The 24437-nt window shown below is 48.0% G+C and overlaps 1 protein-coding gene across 1 annotated transcript; it reads right to left on the reverse strand.

The window, feature by feature from the left end:
- Positions 1-1591: 1591 nt before the first annotated feature.
- LOC137349262 (zinc finger protein 235-like) lies at positions 1592-23512 on the reverse strand. The gene is made up of 3 exons (XM_068014778.1): positions 23436-23512; positions 23113-23306; positions 1592-3189 (listed from the first exon to the last, which is right to left on the reverse strand). Exon 3 carries the CDS (start codon positions 2828-2830, stop codon positions 1736-1738), a length of 1095 nt encoding a protein of 364 aa, XP_067870879.1. The 5' UTR covers positions 2831-3189; positions 23113-23306; positions 23436-23512; the 3' UTR covers positions 1592-1735.
- Positions 23513-24437: the final 925 nt, after the last annotated feature.

A 24437-nucleotide genomic window follows, 5' to 3' on the forward strand; every position in this document is an offset into this window, starting at 1 on the left:
CAATGGGAATCAGGGGGAAAACACTCCACTGGCTGGAGTCATACCTCGCGCAAAGGAAGATGGTTGTTGGAGGTCAATCATCTGAGCTCCAGGACAGCACTGCAGGAGCTCCTCAGGGTAGTGTCCTAGGCCCAACCATCTTCAGCTGCTTCATCAATGACCTTCCTTTAATCGTAAGGTCAGAAGTGGGGATGTTCGCTGATGTTCAGCACCATTCGTGACTCCTCAGTTACTGAAGCAGTCCGTGCTGAAATGCAGCAAGACCTGGACAATATCCAGGCTTTGGCTGATAAGTGGCAAGTAACATTCGCGCCACACAAGTGCCAGGCAATGATCATCTCCAACGAGAGAATCTAACCATCTCCCCTTGGCATTCAACGGCATTACCATCACTGAATCCCCCACTATCAACATCCTAGGGGCTACCATTGACCAGAAACTGAACTGGAGTAGCCATATAAATACCGTGGCGACCAGAGCAGGTCAGAGGCTAGGAATCCTGAGGCGAGTAACTCACCTCCTGACTCCCCAATGTCTGTCCACCATCTACAAGGCACAAGTCAGGAGTGTGATGGAATACTCTCCACTTGCCTGGATGGGTGCAGCTCCAACAACACTCAAGAAGCTCGACAGCATCCAGGACAAAGCAGCCCGCTTGATTGGCACCCCATCCACAAACATTCACTCCCTCCACCACTGACGCACAGTGGCAGTGTGTACCATCTACAAGATGCACCGCAGCAATGCACCAAGGCTCCTTAGACAGCACCTTCCAAACCCGCGACCTCTACCATCTCGAAGGACAAGTACATCAGACGCATGGGAACATCACCACCTGCAAATTCCCGTCCAAGTCAATCACCATCCTGACTTGGAACTATATCGCCATTCCTTCACTATCACTGGGTCAATATCCTGGAACTCCCTTCCTATCAGCACTGTGGATGTACCTACCTCACATCGACTGCAGCGGTTCAAGAAGGCAGCTCACCACCACCTTCTCAAGGGCAATAAATGCTGGCACAGCCAGTGACGCCCTCTTCCCATGAATGAATTAAAAAAAAAGTTATAGGAAAGATGGGCACGGATTTGGGAGCCGACAGAATGTTCAAGGATTTTGGAGAGGAAAGGGAGGTTGGCGATAGGGCTTTAGTTTACAAGGACAGTGAGGTCAAGGGTTGTTTTTCTTGAGGAGGGGATGATGATGGCAGATTTAAAAGGAGAGAACGAACCATTAACAATATCATGGGGAAGTTGGCTGGTCAGCAGTTTAGTGGGAATAGGATCAAGGGAGCAGGAGGTGGGTCTCATGGACAAGATGAGCTCGGAGAAGGCATGAGGGAGATAGGAGAGAAACTAGAGAAAGATGTGGGTTAGGACTCGGACGGGGGAGCTTTAGAGACAGTTTGACCTGGTGGGCTAGTGGAAGGGTGAGAAGCAGCAGAGGCAGCTGATTGGATGGTCTCAATTTTAGTAACAAAGATAATAATGAGCTTCTCACACTTGTTGGAGGTGAGGATGGAGGAGACAGGGGAAGCACTTTAAAAGAAATGAACTTGTGTTAGAGATATTAAAAAGACTCAACACACAGTACGTTGAACACAAAACTGATTTATTTGACTTTTATCCAGAATATTAACCCCTATAACTGGGCTGGAAGTTATCAGCAGAAACAGACATCAATGAACATGGTTCAGACCTGGATGTAATGAACAGGAGAATCTAACCACTGTAGTTACTTGTGAACCCGCTGGTGTCTCAGCAGGGTGAATGAGTGACTGAAGCTCTTCCCACACACTGAGCAGGTGAACGGCCTCTCCCCAGTGTGAACTCGCTGGTGTCTCAGCAGGGTGGATGAGTGACTGAAGCTCTTCCCACACACTGAGCAGGTGAACGGCCTCTCCCCAGTGTGAATACGCTGGTGTACAGTGAGATCAGGTGATCGCCTGAACCCAGTCCCGCAGTGAGAACACCTGAATGGTCTCTCGTCAGTGTGAACACGTTGATGGATCACCAGTTCAATGGAACATTTATAGCAATTCCCACAGTCTGGACATTTAAAAGGTCTCTCCTCAGTGTGAACTCGCTGGTGTCTCAGTAGGTGGGATGAATCAGCAAATCTCTTCTCACACAGAGAGCAGGTGAACGGCCTCTCCCCACTGTGTACTTTCTGGTGTGTATGCAGGGTGGATGAATGAGTGAATCCCTTCCCACACACGGAGCAGGTGAACGGCCTCTCCCCAGTGTGAACTCGCTGGTGCGTCACCAGGTTGCACGAACGGCTAAATCCCTTCCCGCACTCAGAGCAGGTGAACGGCCTCTCCCCAGTGTGAACTCGCTGGTGCTTCACCAGGTTGCACGAACGGCTAAATCCCTTTCCACACACACAGCAGGTGAACGGCCTCTCCCCAGTGTGAGTACTTTGGTGTTTCACCATTTCATGTCTGCTTTTAAAGGTCTTCTCACATTCAGAACATTTAAACGGTCGCTCATCACTGTGAATATTCTTGTGGGTCAGCAGGTTGGATGACTGAGTGAATCCCTTCCCACACACTGAGCAGGTGAACGGCCTCTCCCCAGTGTGAACTCGCTTGTGTGTCAGCAGGGTGGATGAATCAGCAAATCTCTTCCCACACTCTGAGCAGGTGAATGGCCTCTCCCCAGTGTGAATTCGCTGGTGTGCCCAAATTGTGGATGAATCAGCAAATCTCTTCCCACACACAGAGCAGGTGAACGGCCTCTCCCCTGTGTGACTGCGTCGATGACTTTCCAGCCGAGATGGGTAATTAAATCCCTTCCCACAGTCCCCACATTTCCACGGTTTCTCCATGGTGTGGGTGTCCTTGTGTCTCTCCAGGTTGGATGATCAGTTGAAGCCTTGTCCACACACAGAACACGTGTTCAGTTTCTCCCCGCTGTGAATGGTGCTGTTTTCTCAGCCTATGTAACTGGTCGAACAGTTTCCAAAGTGAGTGCACTGGAACACTCTCACTCGGGTGTGTGTCTCGCTGCTTTTCCAGTCACACTGATGTTTGAAATCTTCTCCCACAGACGGAACAGACAAACATTTCTCCTTCCACATTGAAAGACTGAGAATATTCAGATCCTGATCAATCAAGGGACTCTGTCAGATTTTGATGTGATGTTTGGTTTGAGTTTCCCGTCAGTAAATCCTCCCCTTCGAATACCCTGTAACAGGAGTTTACAAAAGTCATCAGTGTCAGTACAGGACAGAAATTCACAACAGATAGTTCTAGTTTCTATGGAACATTCTTTCCTTTCTTTTTCCACAAATATGTGGTCCATTCAAAGTAAAAGAAGCCAAAATAAGCAACAAAGTCCCAACAAAAGAAAAGGGAATAAATGCAAAATACTGCGGATGCTGGAAATCTGAAATAAAAATAAAGTGCTAGAAATACTCAGCAGGTCTGCAGCAACTGTAAAGAAAGAAAGAGATAACTTCTCAGGTCGATGACCTTTCATCGGTTAGAACAGTTTTGAACAAGTGAAAGCGAGGGGGTGGAGTGGTGGGGAGAAGAACAAGAGGGAAGGTCTGCGATCGGGCAGAGGGTGGGAGAGATTAAATGACAAACATATCATGGAAAAGGCAAAGGGAGTGCTGATAGTTGTAGTAAAAGGCAAAGCATTTGCCCAGAAAGTGTGTTAATGACAGAATACTGAACAGTTACATCTGAAAGCAAAAACATGCAAAACTATTTTAAGACCAGCATGTGGTTGAACTCAGTGTCGAGTCCAGAAAGCTGTAAAGTGCCTAAAGCAAAGGGAACCTTCCCAACTAAACCAGAATGTGGTTACCAGTGTTTGTGAGACACTCTGTATCCTGAGGTACCCAAAAGATACAGAAGCTATCAAGCATGTCCCCTCTCCAGGGCCACCCAGGCAGAAACAAGACCACAGAAGAGAGGCCGACAGCCAGAGTGACGCCCCCCCACTCCCCCCCCACAACCCCCAACATGGACCCCACACATCCTGAACCATTGCTGTTTTAACCAGCCCAACAGCAGATCCTCCAACTTACCCCCCACCCACACAACCTCCACACCGCCAACACCGGGACACCAAAGATTAGGAACGCAGGACAGGTCGATCAGGTGGTAAAGGCGGCATATGGAATACTTTCCTTTATTAGCTGAGGTATAGAATATAAGAGCAGGGAGGTTATGCTGAAACTGTATTAAACATTGGTTAGGCCACAACTTGAAGATAGAAACATAGAAAATAGGAGCAGGAATAGGCCATTCGGCCCTTCGAGCCTGCTCCGCCATTCATTATGATCATGGCTGATCATCCAACTCAGTAAACTGTACCTGCTTTCCCCCCCATATCCTTTGATCCCTTTAGACCCAAGAGCTATATCTTACACAACAAAAACAAGAAATGCTGGATTCACTCAGCAGGTCTGGCAGCATCTGTGGAAAGAGAAGCAGAGTTAACGTTTCGGGTCAGTGACGCTTCTTCGGAACTGACAAATATTAGAAAAGTCACAGATTATAATCAAGTGAGGTGGGGGTTGGGCAAGAGATAACAAAGGAGAAGGTGCAGATTGGACCAGGCCACATAGCTGACCAAAAGGTCACGGAGCAAAGGCAAACAATATGTTAATGGTGTGTTGAAAGACAAAGCATTAGTACAGATTAGGTGTGAATATACTGAATATTGAACAGCAGCAAGTGCAAACCTGAAGAAAAACAACCTGAAAAAAACAGTGGGTAAGCAAACTGAACAAACTAAGATGAAATGAAATAAATGCAAAAAAAGATTGTAAAAAATGTAAAAAGGAACGTAAAAAAAAAGGAAGAAAAAATAACTAAAAATGAAAGTAAAGTGGGGGGCTGTCATGCTCTGAAATTATTGAACTCAATGTTCAGTCCGGCAGGCTGTAGTGTGCCTAATCGGTAGATGAGATGCTGTTCCTCGAGCTTGCGTTGATGTTCACTGGAACACTGCAGCAATCCCAGGACAGAGATGTGAGCATGAGAGCAGGGGGGAGTGTTGAAATGGCAAGCAACCGGAAGCTCAGGGTCCTGCTTGCGGACTGAGCGGAGATGTTCCGCAAAGCGGTCACCCAGTCTGCGCTTGGTCTCCCCAATGTAGAGGAGACCACACTGTGAGCAGCGAATACAGTATACTACATTGAAAGAAGTACAAGTAAATCGCTGCTTCACCTGAAAGGAGTGTTTGGGGCCTGGGATAGTGAGGAGAGAGGAGGTAAATGGGCAGGTATTACACCTCCTGCGATTGCAAGGGAAGGTGCCCTGGGACGGGGACGAGGTGGTGGGGGTAATGGAGGAGTGGACCAGGGTGTCGCGGAGGGAACGATCCCTTCGGAATGCTGACAGGGGAAGGGAGGGGAAGATGCGACTGGTAGTGGCATCACGCTGGAGGTGGCGAAAATGGCGGAGGATGATCCTTTGGATATGGAGGCTGGTGGGATGAAAAGTGAGGACAAGGGGAACCCTGTCACGGTTCTGGGAGGGAGGGGAAGGGGTGAGGGTAGAGGTGCGGGGAATGGGTCGGACATGGTTGAGGGCCCTGTCAACCACAGTGGGGGGAAATCCTCGGTTGAGGAAAAAGGTCATATCAGAAGCACCGTCATGGAAGGTAGCATCATCAGAGCAGATGTGTCGGAGACGGAGAAACTGGGAGAACGGAATGGAGTCCTTACAGGAGGTAGGGTGTGAAGAAGTGTAGTCGAGGTAGCTGTGGGAGTCAGTGGGCTTATAATGGATATTGGTAGACAACCTATCCCCAGAGATGGAGACAGAGAAGTCGAGGAAGGGAAGGGAAGTGTCAGAGATGGACCATGTAAAGGTGAGAGAAGGGTGGAAATTGGAAGCAAAGTTGATAAAGTTTTCTAGTTCGGGGCGGGAGCAGGAAATGGCACCGATACAGTCATCAATGTACCGGAAAAAGAGTTGGGGGAGGGGGCCTGAGTAGGACTGGAACAAAGAATGCTCGACATATCCCACAAAAAGACAGGCATAACTAGGACCCATGCGGGTACCCATAGCGACACCTTTTACTTGAAGGAAATGCATGGAGTTGAAGGAGAAGTTGTTCAATGTGAGAACAAGTTCAGCCAGGCGGAGGAGGGTGTTGGTGGATGGGGACTGGTTGGGCCTCTGTTCCAGGAAGAAGCGGAGAGCCCTCAAACCATCCTGGTGGGGGATGGAGGTGTAGAGCGATTGGACGTCCAATCTAACTCCTTCTTGAAAACATACAATGTTTTGGCCTCAACTGCTTTCTGTGGTAGCGAATTCCACAGGTTCACCACTCTCTGGGTGAAGTAATTTCTCCTCATCTCAGTCCTGAATGGTTTGCGCCGTATCCTTAGACTATGCCCCCTGGTTCTGGACTCCCCCACCATCGGGAACATCCTTCCTGCATCTACCCTGTCAAGTCCTGTTAGAACTTTATAGGTTTCATTGAGATCCCTCCCCTCACTCTTCTGAACTCCAGCAAAAATAATCCTAACCGACTCAATCTCTCCTCATACATCAGTCCCGCCATCCCAGGAATCAGTCTGGTAAACCTTTGCTCGCTGCACTCCCTCTATAGCAAGAACATCCTTCCTCAGATAAGGAGGCCCTGTATAATTGCAGCAAGACATCCCTGCTCCTGCACTCGAATCCTCTCGCTATGAAGGCCAACTTACCATTTGCTTTTTTTAAATCATTGGGACACAGGAGCAGGCCATTCAGCCCATCGAGCCTGCTCCGCCATTAAATATGATCATGGCTAATCATCCACTTCAATGCTTTTTTCCACACACTACCCTCATATCCCCTTATGTCATTTGTATTTACAAAACTGTTAATCTCTGCTTTAAACAGACTCAATGACTGAGTTTCCACAGCCCTCTGGGATAGAGAATTCCAAAGATTCACAACCCACTGAGTAAAGAAACTTCTCATCTCTGTCCTAAGTGGCTTCCCCCTTATTTTGAAATTGTGTCACCTGGTTCTGGACTCCCCCAACCAGGGGAAACATCTTATCTGCATCTACCCTGTCTATCCCTTTAAGTATTTTGTAGGTTTCAATGAGATCACATCTCATTCTTCGAAACTCTAGAGAATACAGGCCCAGTTTCCCCAATCTCTCTTCATAGGACAATCCCACCATCCCGGGAACATGTCTGGTGAATCTTCATTGCACTCCCTCTACGGCAATAACATCCTTCCTAAGGTAAGGGGACCAAAACCGCAAACTGCTCCAAGTGCAGTCTAACCAAGGTTCTATACAATTGAAGCAAGACTTCACTACTCTTGTACTCAAATACTCTTGCGATAAAAGCTAACACACCATTCGCCTTCCTAATTGCTTGCTGCACCTGCGTGTTAGCTTTCAGTGACTTAATGACAAGGATACCCAGGTCCCTTTGTCCATCTACACTTTCTAATCTCTTACCATTTAAGAAATACTCTACATATCTGTTCCTCCTACCAAGGTGAATAATCTCACATTTTTCCACATTATATTCCATCTACCATGCTCTTGTCCACTCAATAAGTCTGTAATAATCCCCTTGAAGCCACTTTGCATCTTCCTCACAACACACATTCCCACCTAGTTTTGTGTCATCTGTGAACTTGGAAATAGAGGCCTGCTCAGGTAGGGAGAAAAGAACCCGACCCGAACGAACCACATCGGACCAGAGCCCGACCCGACCTGACCATCCTTTTACTTACCTTCCGACTGGGAAGCTCCATGAAGCTGCAGCGCATGCGTGATGACGTCATAGTGACGCCACTCGCTCACTACACAGACGTCCCGGACTCCCAGCTCATTTAAGTTTTTTAAAATTTCAATACTTACCAGCAGAGCACTTACTGTGTGTGTCCGGCCCGACCCGACTCCAGCCCGAAAGCCGTTCCCTGAAGACGGGCCCGACCCGACCCCAACACACGTCGTCGGGTTCGGGTCGGGTAGCAGGCCTCGAATTGGAAATGCTACATTGAGCCCCCTCATCCAAATCATTGCTACATATTGTGAACAGCTGGGACCCAAGCACTGATCCCTGCGGTACCCCACTAGTCACACCTGCCAACGTGAGAATGACCCATTTATTCCTACTCTCTGTTTTCTGCCTGTTCATCAATCCTTAATCCATGTCATTATATTACCTCCTATCCCATGTGCTTTAATTTTGCAAACCAATCTCCTGTGGGGGACCTTATCAAAAGCCTTCTGAAACTCCAAGTACACCACGTCCACCGACTCCCCTTTATCAATTCTTAGAGTAACATCCTCAAAAAAGGTTCATCAGACATGATTTCCCATTCATCAATCCATGTTGACTATGCCCAATCAGATCATGATGATCCAAACGTCCATTTATCACATCCTTTAAAATAGATTCCAGCATTTTCCCAACAACTGATATAAGGCTAACAGGTCTGTAATTCCCAGTTTTCTCTCTCCCTCCCTCCCTTCTTATATAGTGGGGTGATAATTGCTACCTTCCAATCTGCAGGAATCACTCCAGAATCTATAGACTTTGAGTACTGTGTGCAGTTCTGGTCACCTCATTACAGAAAGGATGTAATTGCACTAGAGAGGGTACAGAGGAGATGTACGAGGATGTTGTCAGGACTGGAAAAATGCAGCTATGAGGAAAGATAGGATAGGCTGGGGTTGTTCTCCTTGGAACAGAGAAGGCTGAGATGAGATCTGATTGAAATGTACAGAATTTTGATGGGCCTGAAAGGTCTATTCACCTTAGCAGACAGGTCAGTGACTAGAGGGCATAGATTTAAAGTGATTGGTAGAAAAATTAGAGGGGAGATGAGGAGAAGTCTTTTCACCCAGAGGATGGTGGGAGTCTAGAACTCACTGCCTGAAAGGGTAGTTGAGGCAGAAACACTTAACTCATTCAAAAGTAGTCTGGATATGCACCTCAAGTGTCGTAATCTGCAGGGCTACGGACCAAATGCTGGAAGGTGGGATTAGAATGGGTGGATCGTTTCTCAGCTGCCACAGAAACGATGGGCCAAGTGGCCTCTTTCTGTGCCTTAAACTTTCTATGATTCTAGGTGATAATGAACTGGGATCCTGCTTTCCATCTCTCCCAAGTTTTACTTGTATTGATGTAAAAGCAGGGCAGACACGTGAAACAGGCAGCCGGTTCATAACCACCCGCTTTGTACAACTGCAGCAAGTCAAAGTCTAGCCCAGTGTTTCCTTGCCCTCTCTGTGTGTCTCTCCCTGACTGTCTCTGCCTCTCTCTTGTGGGCAAATGGAGGGGAGGGATGGACTAGAAATGATCTAACAGGATTGAAAGGGCTGAATGGCCTCCCCCATCCTGTTCCAACCAATGTTTCTGTGTGTCTATTCCCTGGTCGGGGGTGGGGGGGAAAGGGTCACAAAGTTCAGGTTTTGATTCCCAGTGTACTGAGGGGGTGGGGGGAACAGCAGAAACACCTTTCTGCAGTGAAGGATATGTCTGGGGCTGGGATCATCCTATGCATGAAGGGACAGGAGGTCAGCCAGCCTCTACATGTCCTTGCTGCTCCGTTTGGCTGGACATGAATTCAAGGTGCAGGGGTGTGGAGACATTTTGCATTTGGTGCATGTTGTAGATTCACAGGTGCTCATCTGAACAAGAATTAAAGCAAAGAATTGGACAGGGCCCGATCACAGGTGGGGGAACCTGGACAGGGCGAGTTCACAGGGAGCGGGAGAAGCTGGACAGGGCCGGTTGGGGGGGGGGGGGGGGGGTGGGTGAGGGGGAGGGAAAAAAGAGAACTGGACAGGGTCCATTCACAGGGAGGGGGTGGGAACTGGACAGGGTCCATTCACAGGGAGGGAAGGAGGGGGAACTGGACAGGGCCCGTTCACAGGGAGGGTGGGGGGGGGGGGGGAGGAAATGGAACTGGACAGGGCCCGTTCACAGGGAGTGGGGAGGGGGGGTGGGACAAATCCCACTCTGTTCTTACTAAGAATCCCAGGGAAGGGCCCCAAGGTTCTCAGTATGGAACACAATAAGGGAGAAAGGAGGAAGAGAGAACAGGAGGTAAATCAAGGACAAGGGACTGAGGGAGAGCAGTCTTCAGTTTTAGAGCCTGTAGACTTCAGGATTGGAGGACGGAGTTCAGTAGTTTTAGGATCCAGGGAGAGAACAAGGAGCAGATGGGGAGACTGGTGTGGATTCCAGCACAGTGAGGATATAGGGGAGGGAGATTGTGTAGGACTGTGTATTAGGGGTGTAGGAGGGACAGGAGAGGAAAGGTCAGAGGAGCAATTCCTGCAGCAGTGTCCATAAATAGCGAGGGAGAGGGCGGACCACGGGCAGTCTGATAAACACTCTGTTTGCTGTTAGCCGTTCTCCTCCTGTTAAAAATAGCCTCCTGTAGCCCAGTGACACAAACTCCACCAATGTCCTTTGGTCTGGTGAGGTCTCCTTTTGTGAAACATCGGCTGTTAAGGATTTTCATTCTGACACACTCACACTGCGCAATGAGCTGCAGAACTGCCGACACCATCAGCTTTAAAAGGAGATTTCCCTTTGGAGATCGGATTGCTCATCGAGTTTGTTCGGGGGATATCGGACAGCAAGCACACAGCACGGACATTACACTGCAGCTGGGATATGTGAGTGCATTACAGTGAGGATTTCAGGCACTTTATTAAACACACACACACACACACACACACACAGCAGCAGCACATTAAGTACATGCTGAGGGACGCACTAAAGTTTGAAGCAGCCGCCGCAAAGGCTCAATGGGGAAAGGCCACTGTGTAAGGTTCACCCACCATAGGGAACTGAGGGGCTGGAACCCGTGTAAAACCCCTCGGGCTGTATCCACCAAAAATGTTTTTGCTGTGTAATGCAAACTTACATTGCATATAAAACGGAATAGCAAGAGTTGTGAGTGAACTCATGTTCTGTACAAAGAAAAAAGAACAGTTCAGCACAGGAACAGGCCATTCGGCCCTCCAAGCCTGCGCCGATCTTGATGCCTGCCGAAACTAACACCTTCTGCACTTCCGGGGCCCATATCCCTCTATTCCCTTCCTATTCATATATTTGTCAAGATGTCTCTTAAACGTCGCTATCGTATCTGCTTCCACCACCTCCCCTGGCAGCAAGTTCCAGGCACTCACCACCCACTGTGTAAAAAACTTGCCTCGCACATCCCCTCTAAACTTTGCCCCTCGCACTTTAAACCTATGTCCCCTAGTAACTGACTCTTCCACCCTGGGAAAAAGCTTCTGACTATCCACTCTGTCCATGCTGCTCATAACTTTGTAAACCTCTATCATGTCGCTCCTCCACCTCCGTTGTTCCAGTGAAAACAATCCGAGTTTTTCCAACCTCTCACAGCTCCAGCGACCCGGGTTCAATTCTGGGTACTGCCTGTGTGGAGTTTGCAAGTTCTCCCTGTGTCTGCGTGGGTTTTCTCCGGGTGCTCCGGTTTCCTCCCACAAGCCAAAAGACTTGCAGGTTGATAGGTAAATTGGCCATTATAAATTGTCACTAGTATAGGTAGGTGGTAGGGAAATATAGGAACAGGTGGGGATGTTTGGTGGGAATATGGGATTAGTATAAATGGGTGGTTGATGTTCGGCACAGACTCGGTGGGCCGAAGGGCCTGTTTCAGTGCTGTATCTCTAATCTAATCTAATCTCTCCTCATAGCTAATGCCCTCCAGACCAGGCAACATCCTGGTAAACCTCCTCTGTACCCTCTCCAAAGCTTCCACGTCCTTCTGTTAGTGTGGCGACCAGAATTGCACGCAATATTCTAAGTGTGGCCTAACTAAGGTTCTGTACAGCTGCAACACGACTTGCCAATTTTTATACTCTATGCCCCGACCGATGAAGGCAAGCATGCCGAATGCCTTCTTGACTACCTTATCCACCTGCATTGCCACTTTCAGTGACCTGTGGACCTGTACGCCCAGATCTCTCTGCCTGTCAATACTCCTAAGGGTTCTGCCATTTACTGTATACCTCCCACCTGCATTAGACCTTCCAAAATGCACTACCTCACATTTGTCCGGATTAAACTCCATCTGCCATTTCTCCGCCCAAGTCTCCAACCGATCTATATCCTGCTGTATCCTCTGATAATCCTCATCATTATCCGCAACTCCACCAACCTTTGTGTCGTCCGCAAACTTACTAATCAGACCAGCTACATTTTCCTCCAAATCATTTATATATACTACAAACAGCAGAGGTCCCAGCACTGATCCCTGCGGAACACCACTAGTCACATCCTTCCATTCAGAAAAACACCCATCCACTGTTACCCTCTGTCTTCTATGACAGAGCCAGTTCTGTATCCATCTTGCCAGCTCACCTCTGATCCCGTGTGACTTCACCTTGTGCACCAGTCTGCCATGAGGGACCTTGTCAAAGGCTTTACTGAAGTCCATATAGATAACATCCACCGCCCTTCCCTCATCAATCATCTTTGTCACTTCCTCAAAAAACTCAATCAAATTAGTAAGACACGACCTCCCCTTCACAAAACCATGCTGTCTCCGGCTAATAAGTTAGTTTGTTTCCAAATGGGAGTAAATCCTATCCCGAAGAATCCTCTCTAATAGTTTCCCTACCACTGACGTAAGGCTCACTGGCCTATAATTTCCTGGATTATCCTTGCCACCCTTGTTAAACAAAGGAACAACACTGGCTATTCTCCAGTCCTCTGGGACCTCACCTGTAGCCAATGAGGATGCAAAGATTTCTGTCAAGGCCCCAGCAATTTCTTCCCTTGCCTCCCTCAGTATTCTAGGGTAGATCCCATCAGGCCCTGGGGACTTATCTACCTTAATGCTTTGCAAGACACCCAACACCTCCTCCTTTTTGATAATGAGCTGACTGAGACGATCTGCACTCCCTTCCCTAGGCTCATCATCCACCAAGTCCTTCTACTTGGTGAATACTGATGCAAAGTACTCATTTAGCACCTCGCCCATTTCCTCTGGCTCCACGCATAGATTCCCATCTCTGTCCTCTGTATTGAAGGAATCCGATCTCTATTATACTGTCTGAAATGTGAAATTTGAACTGTTTCGTTATGTAGTTTCTGCAAATTTTTGGGAATAACTAATAGAATCATAGAAAGTTTGTGTCACAGAAAGAGGCCATTTGGCCGGTCAAAAAACGATTCACCCATTCTAAGCCCACCTTCCAGCATTTGGTCCATAGCCCTGCAGACTACGGCACTTGAGGTGCATATCCAGACTCTTTTTGAATGAGTAGAGGGATTCTGCCTCAACCACTCTTTGAGGCAGTGAGTTCCAGACCATGACCACCCTCTGGGTGAAAAAATGTTTGCTCCTCCCACCTCTAATTTTGTACCAATCATTTTAAATCTATGCCCCCTCATCACTGACCTCTCTGCTCAGGTGAATAGACCCTTCAGCTCCACTCTATCCTGGCCCCTCAAAATTTTGTACATTTCATTCAGATCTCCTCTCAGCCTTCTCTGTTCCAAGGAGAAGGACTCCAGCCTATCCAATCTTTCCTCATAGCTGCATTTTTCCAGTCCTGGCAACATCCTCGTAAATCTCCTCTGTACCCTCTCTAGTGCAATTACATCCTTTCTGTAATAAGGTGACCATAATTGCACACAGTACTCAGGTTGTGGCCCAACCAATGAGTTATACAGTTCCAGCATAACCTCTCTGCTCTTATATTGTATACCTCAGCGAGTAAAGGAAAGGATTCCATATGCCTTCTTAATCACCTTATCGACCTGTCCTGCTACCTTCAGGGATCTGTGGACATTCACTCCAAGGTCCCTCACTTCCTCTACACTTCTCAGTATTTTCCCATTAACTGTGTATTCCTTTGCCTTGTTTGACCTCCCCAAATGCATCATCTTATATTCTATACCTGCGGGTGCAGGTAATAAGTGTAAGAGCAGGGAGGTTATGCTGGAACTGTAACTCATTGGTTGGGCCACAACCCGAGTACTGTGTGCAATTCTGGTCACCTCAAATGGCTTATTACCTGCACCCGCTTTCCCCCCCCACCTCCCCTGCTCCACTCTCTCAGCTCACCCCCTCACAACCCCGTCCCAGCCCCCCCCTCGCACCATCTTCCCCCTGCACCCCCTTCCCTTGCACCCCCCACCCCCTTACAGCCCCCTTCCCAGCTCCCCCTCGCACCCCCTTCCCTCCACCCCTCCCCCTCCCACCGGCATCATCCTACACCTGTGTAGGGGCCCGAACAACCCCAATGCCTTGTGGGCGTCTCGGGAGAGACCAAGGCTAAGGGAGTAAACCCTAACAGAAAATCCGGAGCAGAACCCCGTAGGCATTCTGTGTCACCTTTGGCATGTTTCCGGCAGTTCCTGCAGCCATACCGGTGCCAAACGTCGTGCTCTGCACTCCTTTGGACCCCACCAGAAAGGCCGAGAGGGGGATTTTGACAACTGGGCAACTCTCAACCTCCATAAATTCGCCCAGGCATGCGCCATGGAGAGGTCACTCCATCGTTGCCTCAGTGACTGAAACAACACGGAAGGCAGCAGTTACGGGTTATAAGTCCAGATAAATTGGCGTAGAAACTGGGCGCCACGGGTTGCCTTTGTCGGTGGGAGAGGTCACCGCACCTCACTGGACAGCTACCGCCTGCCTCAAACCGGGCAGCCCCCGGTCAGTAAGGTTCTGTCCCGCCACAGTCTACCTGCTTCAATGGGTGCTTGGAGCTCAGTGTCATTGCCCAAAAGGTGAACTGAAACACCGCACCAAACACGAAAAAAGGAAAGAAGGTACCGGCCCTTCGTTTTGCAAGCTGGAACGTCAGAACTATGTGTCCTGGCCTGTCGGAAGACCTTACACAAATCAACAATTCTCGGAAGACCGCCATCATTAACAACGAGCTCAGTAGACTCAATGTAGACATTGCAGCACTTCAGGAGACATGCCTCCCTGCGAATGGATCTCTAGCAGAGCAAGACTACACCTTCTTCTGGCAGGGCAGGGATCCTGAAGAACAAAGACAGCATGGAGTGGGCTTCGCCATCAGAAACTCCTTGCTCAGCATGATAGAGCCTCCCTCAAATGGCTCGGAACGCATACTGTCCATCCGACTGCTCACCACCTCTGGTCTAGTACACCTACTCAGCATCTATGCTCCAACACTCTGCTCCCCACCTGAAGCTAAAGATCAGTTCTATGAACAACTCCATAACATCATTAGCAGCATCCCCAACACCGAACACCTATTCCTGTTGGAGGACTTTAATGCCAGGGTTGGGGCCGACCATGACTCATGGCCCTCCTGCCTTGGGCGCTATGGCGTTGGAAGGATGAATGAGAACGGGCAGAGACTGCTGAGTTGTGTACCTATCATAACCTCTGCATCACCAACTTGTTCTTTCACACTAAACCCTGTCACCAGGTTTCATGGAGGCACCCAAGATTGCGTCGTTGGCACCAGCTAGGCCTCATTGTCACAAGGCGAGCTGCCTTAAACAGTGTTCAAATCACACACAGCTTCCACAGTGCGGACTGCGACACCGACCACTCCCTGGTGTGCAGCAAGGTTGGACTCAGACCAAAGAAGTTGCATCATTCCAAGCAGAAGGGCCACCCGCGCATCAACACGAGCAGAATTTCTCATCCACAGCTGTTACAAAAATTTCTAAATTCACTTGTAACAGCCCTTCAAAACACTCCCACAGGGGATGCTGAGACCAAGTGGGCCCACATCAGACACGCCATCTATGAGTCAGCTTTGACCACCTACGGCAAAAGTGCGAAGAGAAATGCAGACTGGTTTCAATCTCATAATGAAGAGCTGGAACCTGTCATAGCCGCTAAGTGCATTGCACTGTTGAACTACAAGAAAGCCCCCAGCGAGTTAACATCGGTAGCACTTAAAGCAGCCAGAAGCACTGCACAAAGAACAGCCAGGCGCTGCGCAAATGACTACTGGCAACACCTATGCAGTCATATTCAGCTGGCCTCAGACACCGGAAACATCAGAGGAATGTATGATGGTATTAAGAGAGCTCTTGGGCCAACCATCAAGAAGATCACCCCCCTCAAATCTAAATCAGGGGACATAATCACTGACCAACGCAAACAAATGGACCACTGGGTTCAGCACTACCTAGAACTGTACTCCAGGGAGAATGTTGTGACTGAGACTGCCCTCAATGCAGCCCAGTCTCTGCCGGTCATGGATGAGCTGGACGTAGCGCCAACAAAATCGGAACTCAGTGATGCCATTGATTCTCTAGCCAGCAGAAAAACCCCTGGGAAGGACAGCATTACCCCTGAAATAATCAAGAGTGCCAAGCCTGCTATACTCTCAGCACTACATGAACTGCTATGCCCGTGCTGGGACGAGGGAGCAGTACCTCAGGACATGCGCGATACCAATATCATCACCCTCTATAAAAACAAAGGTGACCGCGGTGACTGCAACAACTACCGTGGAATCTCCCTGCTCAGCATATTGGGGAAAGTCTTTGCTCGAGTCGCTCTGAACAGGCTCCAGAAGCTGGCCAAGCGTGTCTAACCTGACGCACAGTGTGGCTTTTGTGCAGAGAGATCGACCGTTGACATGCTGTTCTCCCTTCGTCAGATACAGGAGAAATGCCGCGAACAACAGAAGCCCCTCTACATTGCTTTCATTGATCTCACCAAAGCCTTTGACCTCGTCAGCAGACGTGGTCTCTTCAGACTACTAGAAAAGATTGGATGTCCACCAAAGCTACTAAGTATCATCACCTCATTCCATGACAATATGAAAGGCACAATTCAACATGGTGGCTCCTCATCAGACCCCTTTCCTATCCTGAGTGGCATGAAACAGAGCTGTGTTCTCGCACCCACACTTTCTGGGATTTTCTTCTCCCTGCTGCTTTCACATGCGTTCAATTCCTCTGAAGGAGGAATTTTCTTCCACACAAGATCTGGGGGCAGGTTGTTCAACCTTGCCCGTCTAAGAGCGAAGTCCAAAGTACGAAAAGTCCTCATCAGGGAACTCCTCTTTGCTGACGATGCTGCTTTAACATCTCACACTGAAGAGTGCCTGCAGAGTCTCATCGACAGGTTTGCGGCTGCCTGCAATGAATTTGGCCTAACCATCAGCCTCAAGAAAACGAACATCATGGGGAAGGACATCAGAAATGCTCCATCCATCAATATTGGCGACCATGCTCTGGAAGTGGTTCAAGAGTTCAGCTGCCTAGGCTCAACTATCACCAGTAACCTGTCTCTCGATGCACAAATCAACAAGCGCATGGGAAAGGCTTCCACTGCTATGTTCAGACTGGCCAAGAGAGTGTGGGAAAATGGCGCACTGACACGGAACACAAAAGTCCGAGTGTATCAAGCCTGTGTCCTCAGTACCTTGCTCTATGGCAGCGAGGCCTGGACAATGTATGTCAGCCAAGAGCGACGTCTCAATTCATTCCATCTTCGCTGCCTCCGGAGAATACTTGGCATCAGGTGGCAGGACCGTATCTCCAACACAGAAGTCCACGAGGTGGCCAACATCCCCAGCTTGTACACACTACTGAGTCAGCGGCGCTTGAGATGGCTTGGCCATGTGAGCTGCATGGAAGACGGCAGGATCCCCGAAGACACATTGTGCAGCGAGCTCGCCACTGGTATCAGACCCACCGGCCGTCCATGTCTCCGCTTTAAAGACGTCTGCAAACGCGACAAAGTCCTGTGACATTGATCACAAGTCGTGGGATTCAGTTGCCAGCGTTCGCCAGAGCTGGCGGGCAGCCATAAAGGCGGGGCTAAAGTGTGGCGAGTCGAAGAGACTTAGCAGTTGGCAGGAAAAAAGACAGAGGCGCAAGGGGAGAGCCAATCTTTCTGCAGCACCTGTGGAAGAGCCTGTCACTCTAGAATTGGCCTTTATAGCCACTCCAGGCGCTGCTCCACACACCACTGACCACCTCCAGGCGCTTACCCATTGTCTCTCGAGATAAGGAGGCCAAAGAAGAAGAAAGAACACTTCTCCAGGTTGAATTCCATTTGCCACTTTTCTGCTCATCTGACCAGACCATCAATATCTTCCTGCAGCTTACAGCTATCCTCCTCGCTATATACCACATGGCCAATCTTTGTATCGTCTGCAAAATTCTTGATCAAGTCCCCTACATTTACGTCCAAATTGTTAATATATACACCACAGAAAGCAGGAGACCCAGTACTGAGCCCTGTGGAATGCCACTGGAAACAGCCCTCCAGTCGCGAAAACACCAGTCAACAATTACCCTTTGTTTCCTGCCACTGAGCCACTTTTGTATCCACCTTGCTGCATTTCCCTGGATCCCATGGGATTTTATTTTTTTAACCAGCCTGCCATGTGGGACCTTGTCAAAAGCCTTGCTAAAATCCATGTAGACCACATCAACTGCACTACCCTCATCTATCTTCCTTGTTACTTCTTCAAAAAATTCGATCAAGATCTTTCCTTAACAAATCCATGCTGACTATCCTTGATTAACCTGTGCCGTTTTAAGTGACAGTTTATCCTGTCTCTCAAAATAGTAGTTGGCAAATTATTGGAATCTAAGGTTAGACTGACTGACCTGTAATTATTTGATCTATCCCTCCCTCCCTTTTCAAACAGAGGTACGACATTAGCAGTTCTCCAATCCTCTGGCACCATACCTGTCTTCAGTGAGGACTGGAAAATGAAGGTGAGACCTTCCGCTATTTTCTTACATCCTCTCTCCCTATGTTGATCACATCCAATACTTCAAACTCTTTCTCCTTAACTACAATATCTGCATCGTTCCCCTCTTTTGTGAAGACAGACGCAAAGTATTCATTCAGAACCATACCAATATCTTCCGCCCCTACACATAGTAGGACCTTTTTGGTCCTTTATGGGCCCTACTCTCTCCTTAGTTATCCTCTTATTCTTAATTTATTGATAAAACATCTTTGGGTTCACCTTGATTTCGCTTGCTAATATTCTTTCATGCCCTCTCTTTGCTTTCCCAATTTCCTTTTTGATTTCACCCCTCCACTTTCTATACTCCTCTCGGTTTTCTATAGTGTTGAGTTCTCGGTTTCGGGGATAAGCTTTCCTTTTCTGCCTTATCTTATCCTGTAGGCTCCTTGACATCCATGGGGCTGTAGATTTGGCTGTCCAACCGTTTTTATTTGTGGGAACATGTTTGCTCTGAACCCCCTGAATCTCCCCTTTGAATGCCTCCCACTGTTCTGATACTGATTTACCTTCAAGTAGCTGTTGCCAGTCCACTTTCACTAAATCACTCTTCAGTTTAGTAAAATTGGCCCTGCCTCAATTGAGAACTCTAACTCCTGTTCTATCTGTCCTTTTCCATAATTATGTTAAAACTGACCGAATTATGCTCTCCCACTGCCATCCCTTCCACTTGCCCATGTTCATTTTCTAAAACCAAGTCTAAAATTGCACCCTCTCTTGTTGGACTTGCTACATACTGGGCAAAAAAGTTCTCCTGAATGCACCTCAAGAATTCTGCTCCCTCAATTCCTTTCATAATAAAACTATCCCAGTTAATATTGGGGTAGTTAAAATCCTCTACTATTACTGCCCTATTATTTTTGCACTTCTCAGAGATTTGCCTGCATATCTGCTCTTCTATCTCCCTCTGACTGTTTGGGGGTCTACAGTACACACCCAGCAGTGTGATTGCCCCTTTTTGTTCCTTAGCTCAATGAATATGGCCTCATTTGATAAACCTTCCAACTTATTATCCCTTCTCACAGCTGTAATAGTTTCCTTGCCCAAAATTGCCACTTGCTCCTTTCTTATCCCTCTCCCCATCACCCCTGAAAACCCTTTAACCAGGAACGTCGAGCTGTCATTCCTGTCCCTCCTTAAGCCATGTTTCTGTAATAGCTATGATATCATACTGCCACGTGTCTATCTGTGCCCTCACTCTGACCTCGGCCTCCTGCCCTGTTCCAATAAAGCTCAATGGGAGCTCGAGGAACAGCAGCTCATCTTTCCATGAGGCACTTTACAACCTTCTGGACTCAATGAGTTCAGCAGTTTCTGCACCAACAGAGAGTTGTCAGGATCTGGAACGCTCCACCTGAAAAAGGTGGTGGAACCTGATTCTATCAGTTATTTTCAAAGGGAGTCGACAGGTATTTGAGAATGAGGAACTTACAGGCTTACAAACAACAAGTGGGTGTGTGGGACGAAGCACAACTGCTCTTTCAAAGGGCCAGCACAAGCACAAAGGGTTGAATGGCCTCCTTCTGTGCTGTAAGTTTCTATGATTCTAGGAGTTGGCCATTTAGCCCCTCGAGCCTGTTCCACCAGGAAATGAGATCATGGCTGATGTGTGATCTAACTCTATAAACCCGACTTTGTCCCATATCCATTAATACCTTTGGTTAACAAATGTCAGATTTAAAACTAACATTGACTTCTCATCAGCTGCTGTTTGTGGAAGAGATTTTCAAACTTCCACCACTCTTTGTGTGCAGAAATGTTTCCTAACTTCACTCCTGAAAGGTCTGGCTCTAGGTTTTACACTATGTCCCCTAGTCCTAGATTCCCCAGCCAGTGGAAATAGTTTCTATCTACCCCATCAGTTCCAATTAATATCTTAAAAATTTTGATCAAATCACTCCTTAATCTTCTAAATTCCAGTAAATACAAACCTCATGGGGAGATGATGCATTTTGGCAGAAGGATTAGGGAGATACTTAATGGCACAGTTCTCAAGAATGTGCAGACAGAGGGGGACCTGGGGGTTCATTCTCACAGATCTTTGAAGGTGGAAGTACATACTCAAAGTAGCAAAGCATATGGGATACGGACTTCATAAATAGAAATATTCTTTCATGGGATCTGGGTGCTGGTTGCAAAGCCAGTATTTATTGCCCATCCCTAACTGCCCTTGAGAAGGTGGTGGTGAGCTGCCTTCTTGAACCACTGCAGTCCATGTGGTGTAGGTACACCCAAAGAGCTGTTAGGAAGGGAGATCCAAGTTTTTGACCCAGTGACAGTCAAGGGGTGGCGATATAGTTCCAAGTCAGGATGGTGCAAGACTTGATGGGGAACTTGCAGGTGGTGGTGTTGCCGTGCATCTGCTGCCCTTGTCCTTCTAGGTAGCAGATGCCACAGGTTTGAAAGGTGCTGTCAAAGGAGCCTTGGTAAGTTGCTGCAGTGCATCTTGTAGATGGTACACACTGCTCCCACTGTGCGTCGGTGGTGGAGGGACAAAAGCAGTGAAGTTGCGCTGAACCTTTATAAAGCTCTTGTTAGGCCACAAGTAGAGTATTGTGTCCATTTCTGGTCACCACACTTTAGGAAGGATGTGAAGGTCTTTGAGAGGTTGTAGAGGAGATTTACCAGAATGGTTCAAGGGATAAGGGAATTTAACTACAAGGTTAGGTTGGAGAAGCTGGCATTGTTCTCCTTGGAGTTTGAGGGATGATCTGACAGAGGCATATAAGACAATGACAGGTTTAGATAAGGTAAACATTGAAAAGCTGTTTCCATTAGTTGATGGTAGAAGAACTGGGGAATATAGAATTAAAGTTTTGAGCCAGAGATACAGGGGGATGTGAGGAAGACTTTTCTTATGTTGCGAGTGGTAATGAACTGGAACTCGCTGTCTAAAAGGATGACAGAAGCAAAAGATAATTAATAATTTCAAAAGAGAATTCGATAGGCACTTGAGGGAAATAAACTTTTAATAGTTACTGGACAATTCCCAAGGACCCCAAAATACTGTCCGCACTTGAAGTGGTTGGAAAAGCAGAAAATGAACTGGATGGAAGGATGTTTTGTGTTTGCTGTGATGCCAACTTGGTAAACATCAGCTTTACGTATCTGGTGGTTGACAGCGCAGAAACAGCTAAGGTACACGTCCTTTAAATAAATCGGATGTGGTAAGAATTAATATTTTCACAGTGAACATGTGGCTATTTTCCTACCAAATGCTACTAATACACAAAATCACATGGGAGAATTGGTACTTTTTTTGAAAAAAACAAATGCCTGAACTGCATGTGATTTTTCTATTTCTTTTGACTCCTAAAATCTACCCGCTTGCTGTAAATAATTCTGTCAGACATTAAATGTGATATCCTTTAGCATAATTAGCTGCTTTCGTGTGGATTAATGTCTCTGCTGGTCAATTGAACTTGCATTCACTGTTTTCCTTCTTCCAGTTGTTGAGTTGTCACGTATTGGAATTTGATGGAAAATTGCAAAAGGAAAGATAATTTCCTATTGAAATTAAACTTCCAGTTGCATATCAGCACAGTGCATTGGAACATCAAATACAACTGTGGCACAGTGGTTAGCGCCGCAGTCTCACAGCTCCAGCGACCTGGGTACTACCTGTGCGGAGTTTGCAAGTTCTTCCTGTGACCACGTGGGTTTCTGCCGGGTGCTCCGGTTTCCTCCCACAGCCGAAGACTTGCAGGTTGATAGGTAAATTGGCCATTGTAAATTGCCCCTAGTGTAGGTAGGTGGTAGGAGAATTGAGGGAAGGTGGGGATGTGGTGGGGAATATGGGATTAATGTAGGATTAGTATAAATGGGTGGTCGATGGTCGGCACAGACTCAGTGGGCCGAAGGGCCTGTTTCAGTGCTGTATTTCTCTATGACTCTTGAACCTGCTTCCAGCACCTTTTCAGCCAGCGTATTCCAGATCATAACAGCTCACTGCATAATGTTATCCCTCATGCAATCTCTGGTTCTTCTGTCAGTTACCTCAAATCTATGTTGTCTACTGGTCATTCTGACACTGGAAAGTTTCTCCTTATTAAGAGTTGTGGGGTTGGAGGAAGCCACAGAGATAGGGAAAGGTGAGACCATGGTGGGAATTGAACAAAGGGGTGAGAATTTTAAAGAATGAAGCCACCAGACTCCATATAGCATATGACTCACTAACAAAAAAGAATGTTTCATTAATAAATGTGAGGAAAGGGGGAGAGCTTTCCCCTCCAAATATCACAAATAGATACATAATGAGGGGGAAAACCAATCTCTGTACTAACTGTGACAAGGAAATTGGTCCACTTGACACTGAAATTGTGAAACTCAGAATAGGAATTCCAGGAAAAGAAAATATTGACAAATGTTCAAGTGTTTTGTTGATAAAAGAAACATTGATTTACCAGGGGGTTCACACTGACTCACCTGACTGGCAGCCTCAGGTTACAGCCCTCAAACCCTGCGATTGCTTCCAGAAGCCGCTGCTGCCTTGGTCCTCCGGCCTCGGAGCTTCTTCCTGTTGTTTCCCAGGACAATCACTCAGCTCTCGGTAACATGACCCTGCCCAGAGGGAGTTCAGGGCCTCAGAAGAAGAAAATAAATGAGACCGTGAATCTGAGCTGGGAAAAACAATGAAAGAAACAGGATTTAATTTATCAACGAAACTGTTACAAATAAAATATTGTCATTAATATATTCCTTTGGCGATGGGGAGGAGCTTGTGAGTCTCATCTGCAGCCCGTAAACACCTGGTGTAGGCCGCAAACCCGATAAATAAGCTGCAGCTCCCGGGATTTCTCCCGGTCACAGACCCAGGAAAACAGCCGTCAGCTTGGAGCCAGATTAATGAGAGGGCGGGGCTTCAGGTCCTCTGTTCCCAACTGCTCCCGGTGCCCAGGGGAGAAACCCATTGGTCCATTTGGGATCACGTGGGTCAGAAGGGCGGGTTAACAGCCGCCATCTTTATAGGGGGCACTGTGCAGCAGGGCGCATGCGCAGTTATCCTAGGGCCGAAGGGTAATGAGTGGGCGGGGCTTCAGCGTCCCAGATTGGAGCCCAGCGCGCGGGCGCACCGCCCGCCTGTATGTGGAGCATGCGCAGTGTCACTGTTTACAGCTGTGAGAGTCCCCACGGCGCAGGAGAGGAATGGAGCCGGTGGGCGGGGAGGCTTCAGAAACAGCCGGTGTAGGCCGCAAGCCCCCAATTAGAAGCTCCGGGTCCCGCGTTTGTACCGAGCGTGGCGGCAGCTGCGGGGTTTCTCCCGGTGACAGGCCCTGTTTGAAACTAATAATAAATTAAAAGGAGGAACTAAGTTCCCCGATTGAAGGGAGACCAGGAACAAAACCCAAGAAAAACTGACCGACTGAGGCGGGAGGAAATTGTGGGCGCAGGGGAGGAATTGAAGCCGTGGGTGGGCTGGGAAGCTTTATAAACATTTGGGGTTGGCCTGAGTCCCCGAATAAGAGGCCACAGGCCCCGTGTTTACCCCGCGGTGACAGGCCCGGGCGGGGGCACTGGCCGCCATCTTGGTCAGGGTGCATGTGCAGCCATCTTGGTGAGGGCACCGGGAATGGGCGGGGCTTCAGGTCTCTGTTCCCAATCTGGTGTCCGGGAGATGGAGCATCCTGGGCTGCAGGGTTTTAAGCAACTTCACCCTCCCCCAGGTTGCATGTGATGTTTGCCGCCTGGAGGAGTCCATGGGCCTTGTAAGTATTCAGTGTGGGAGGTTATAGTCCCGATATAATTAGTTG

The sequence above is a fragment of the Heterodontus francisci genome, chromosome 34 (assembly GCF_036365525.1).
Source record: "Heterodontus francisci isolate sHetFra1 chromosome 34, sHetFra1.hap1, whole genome shotgun sequence".
NCBI classification, from domain to species: Eukaryota; Metazoa; Chordata; class Chondrichthyes; order Heterodontiformes; family Heterodontidae; genus Heterodontus; species Heterodontus francisci.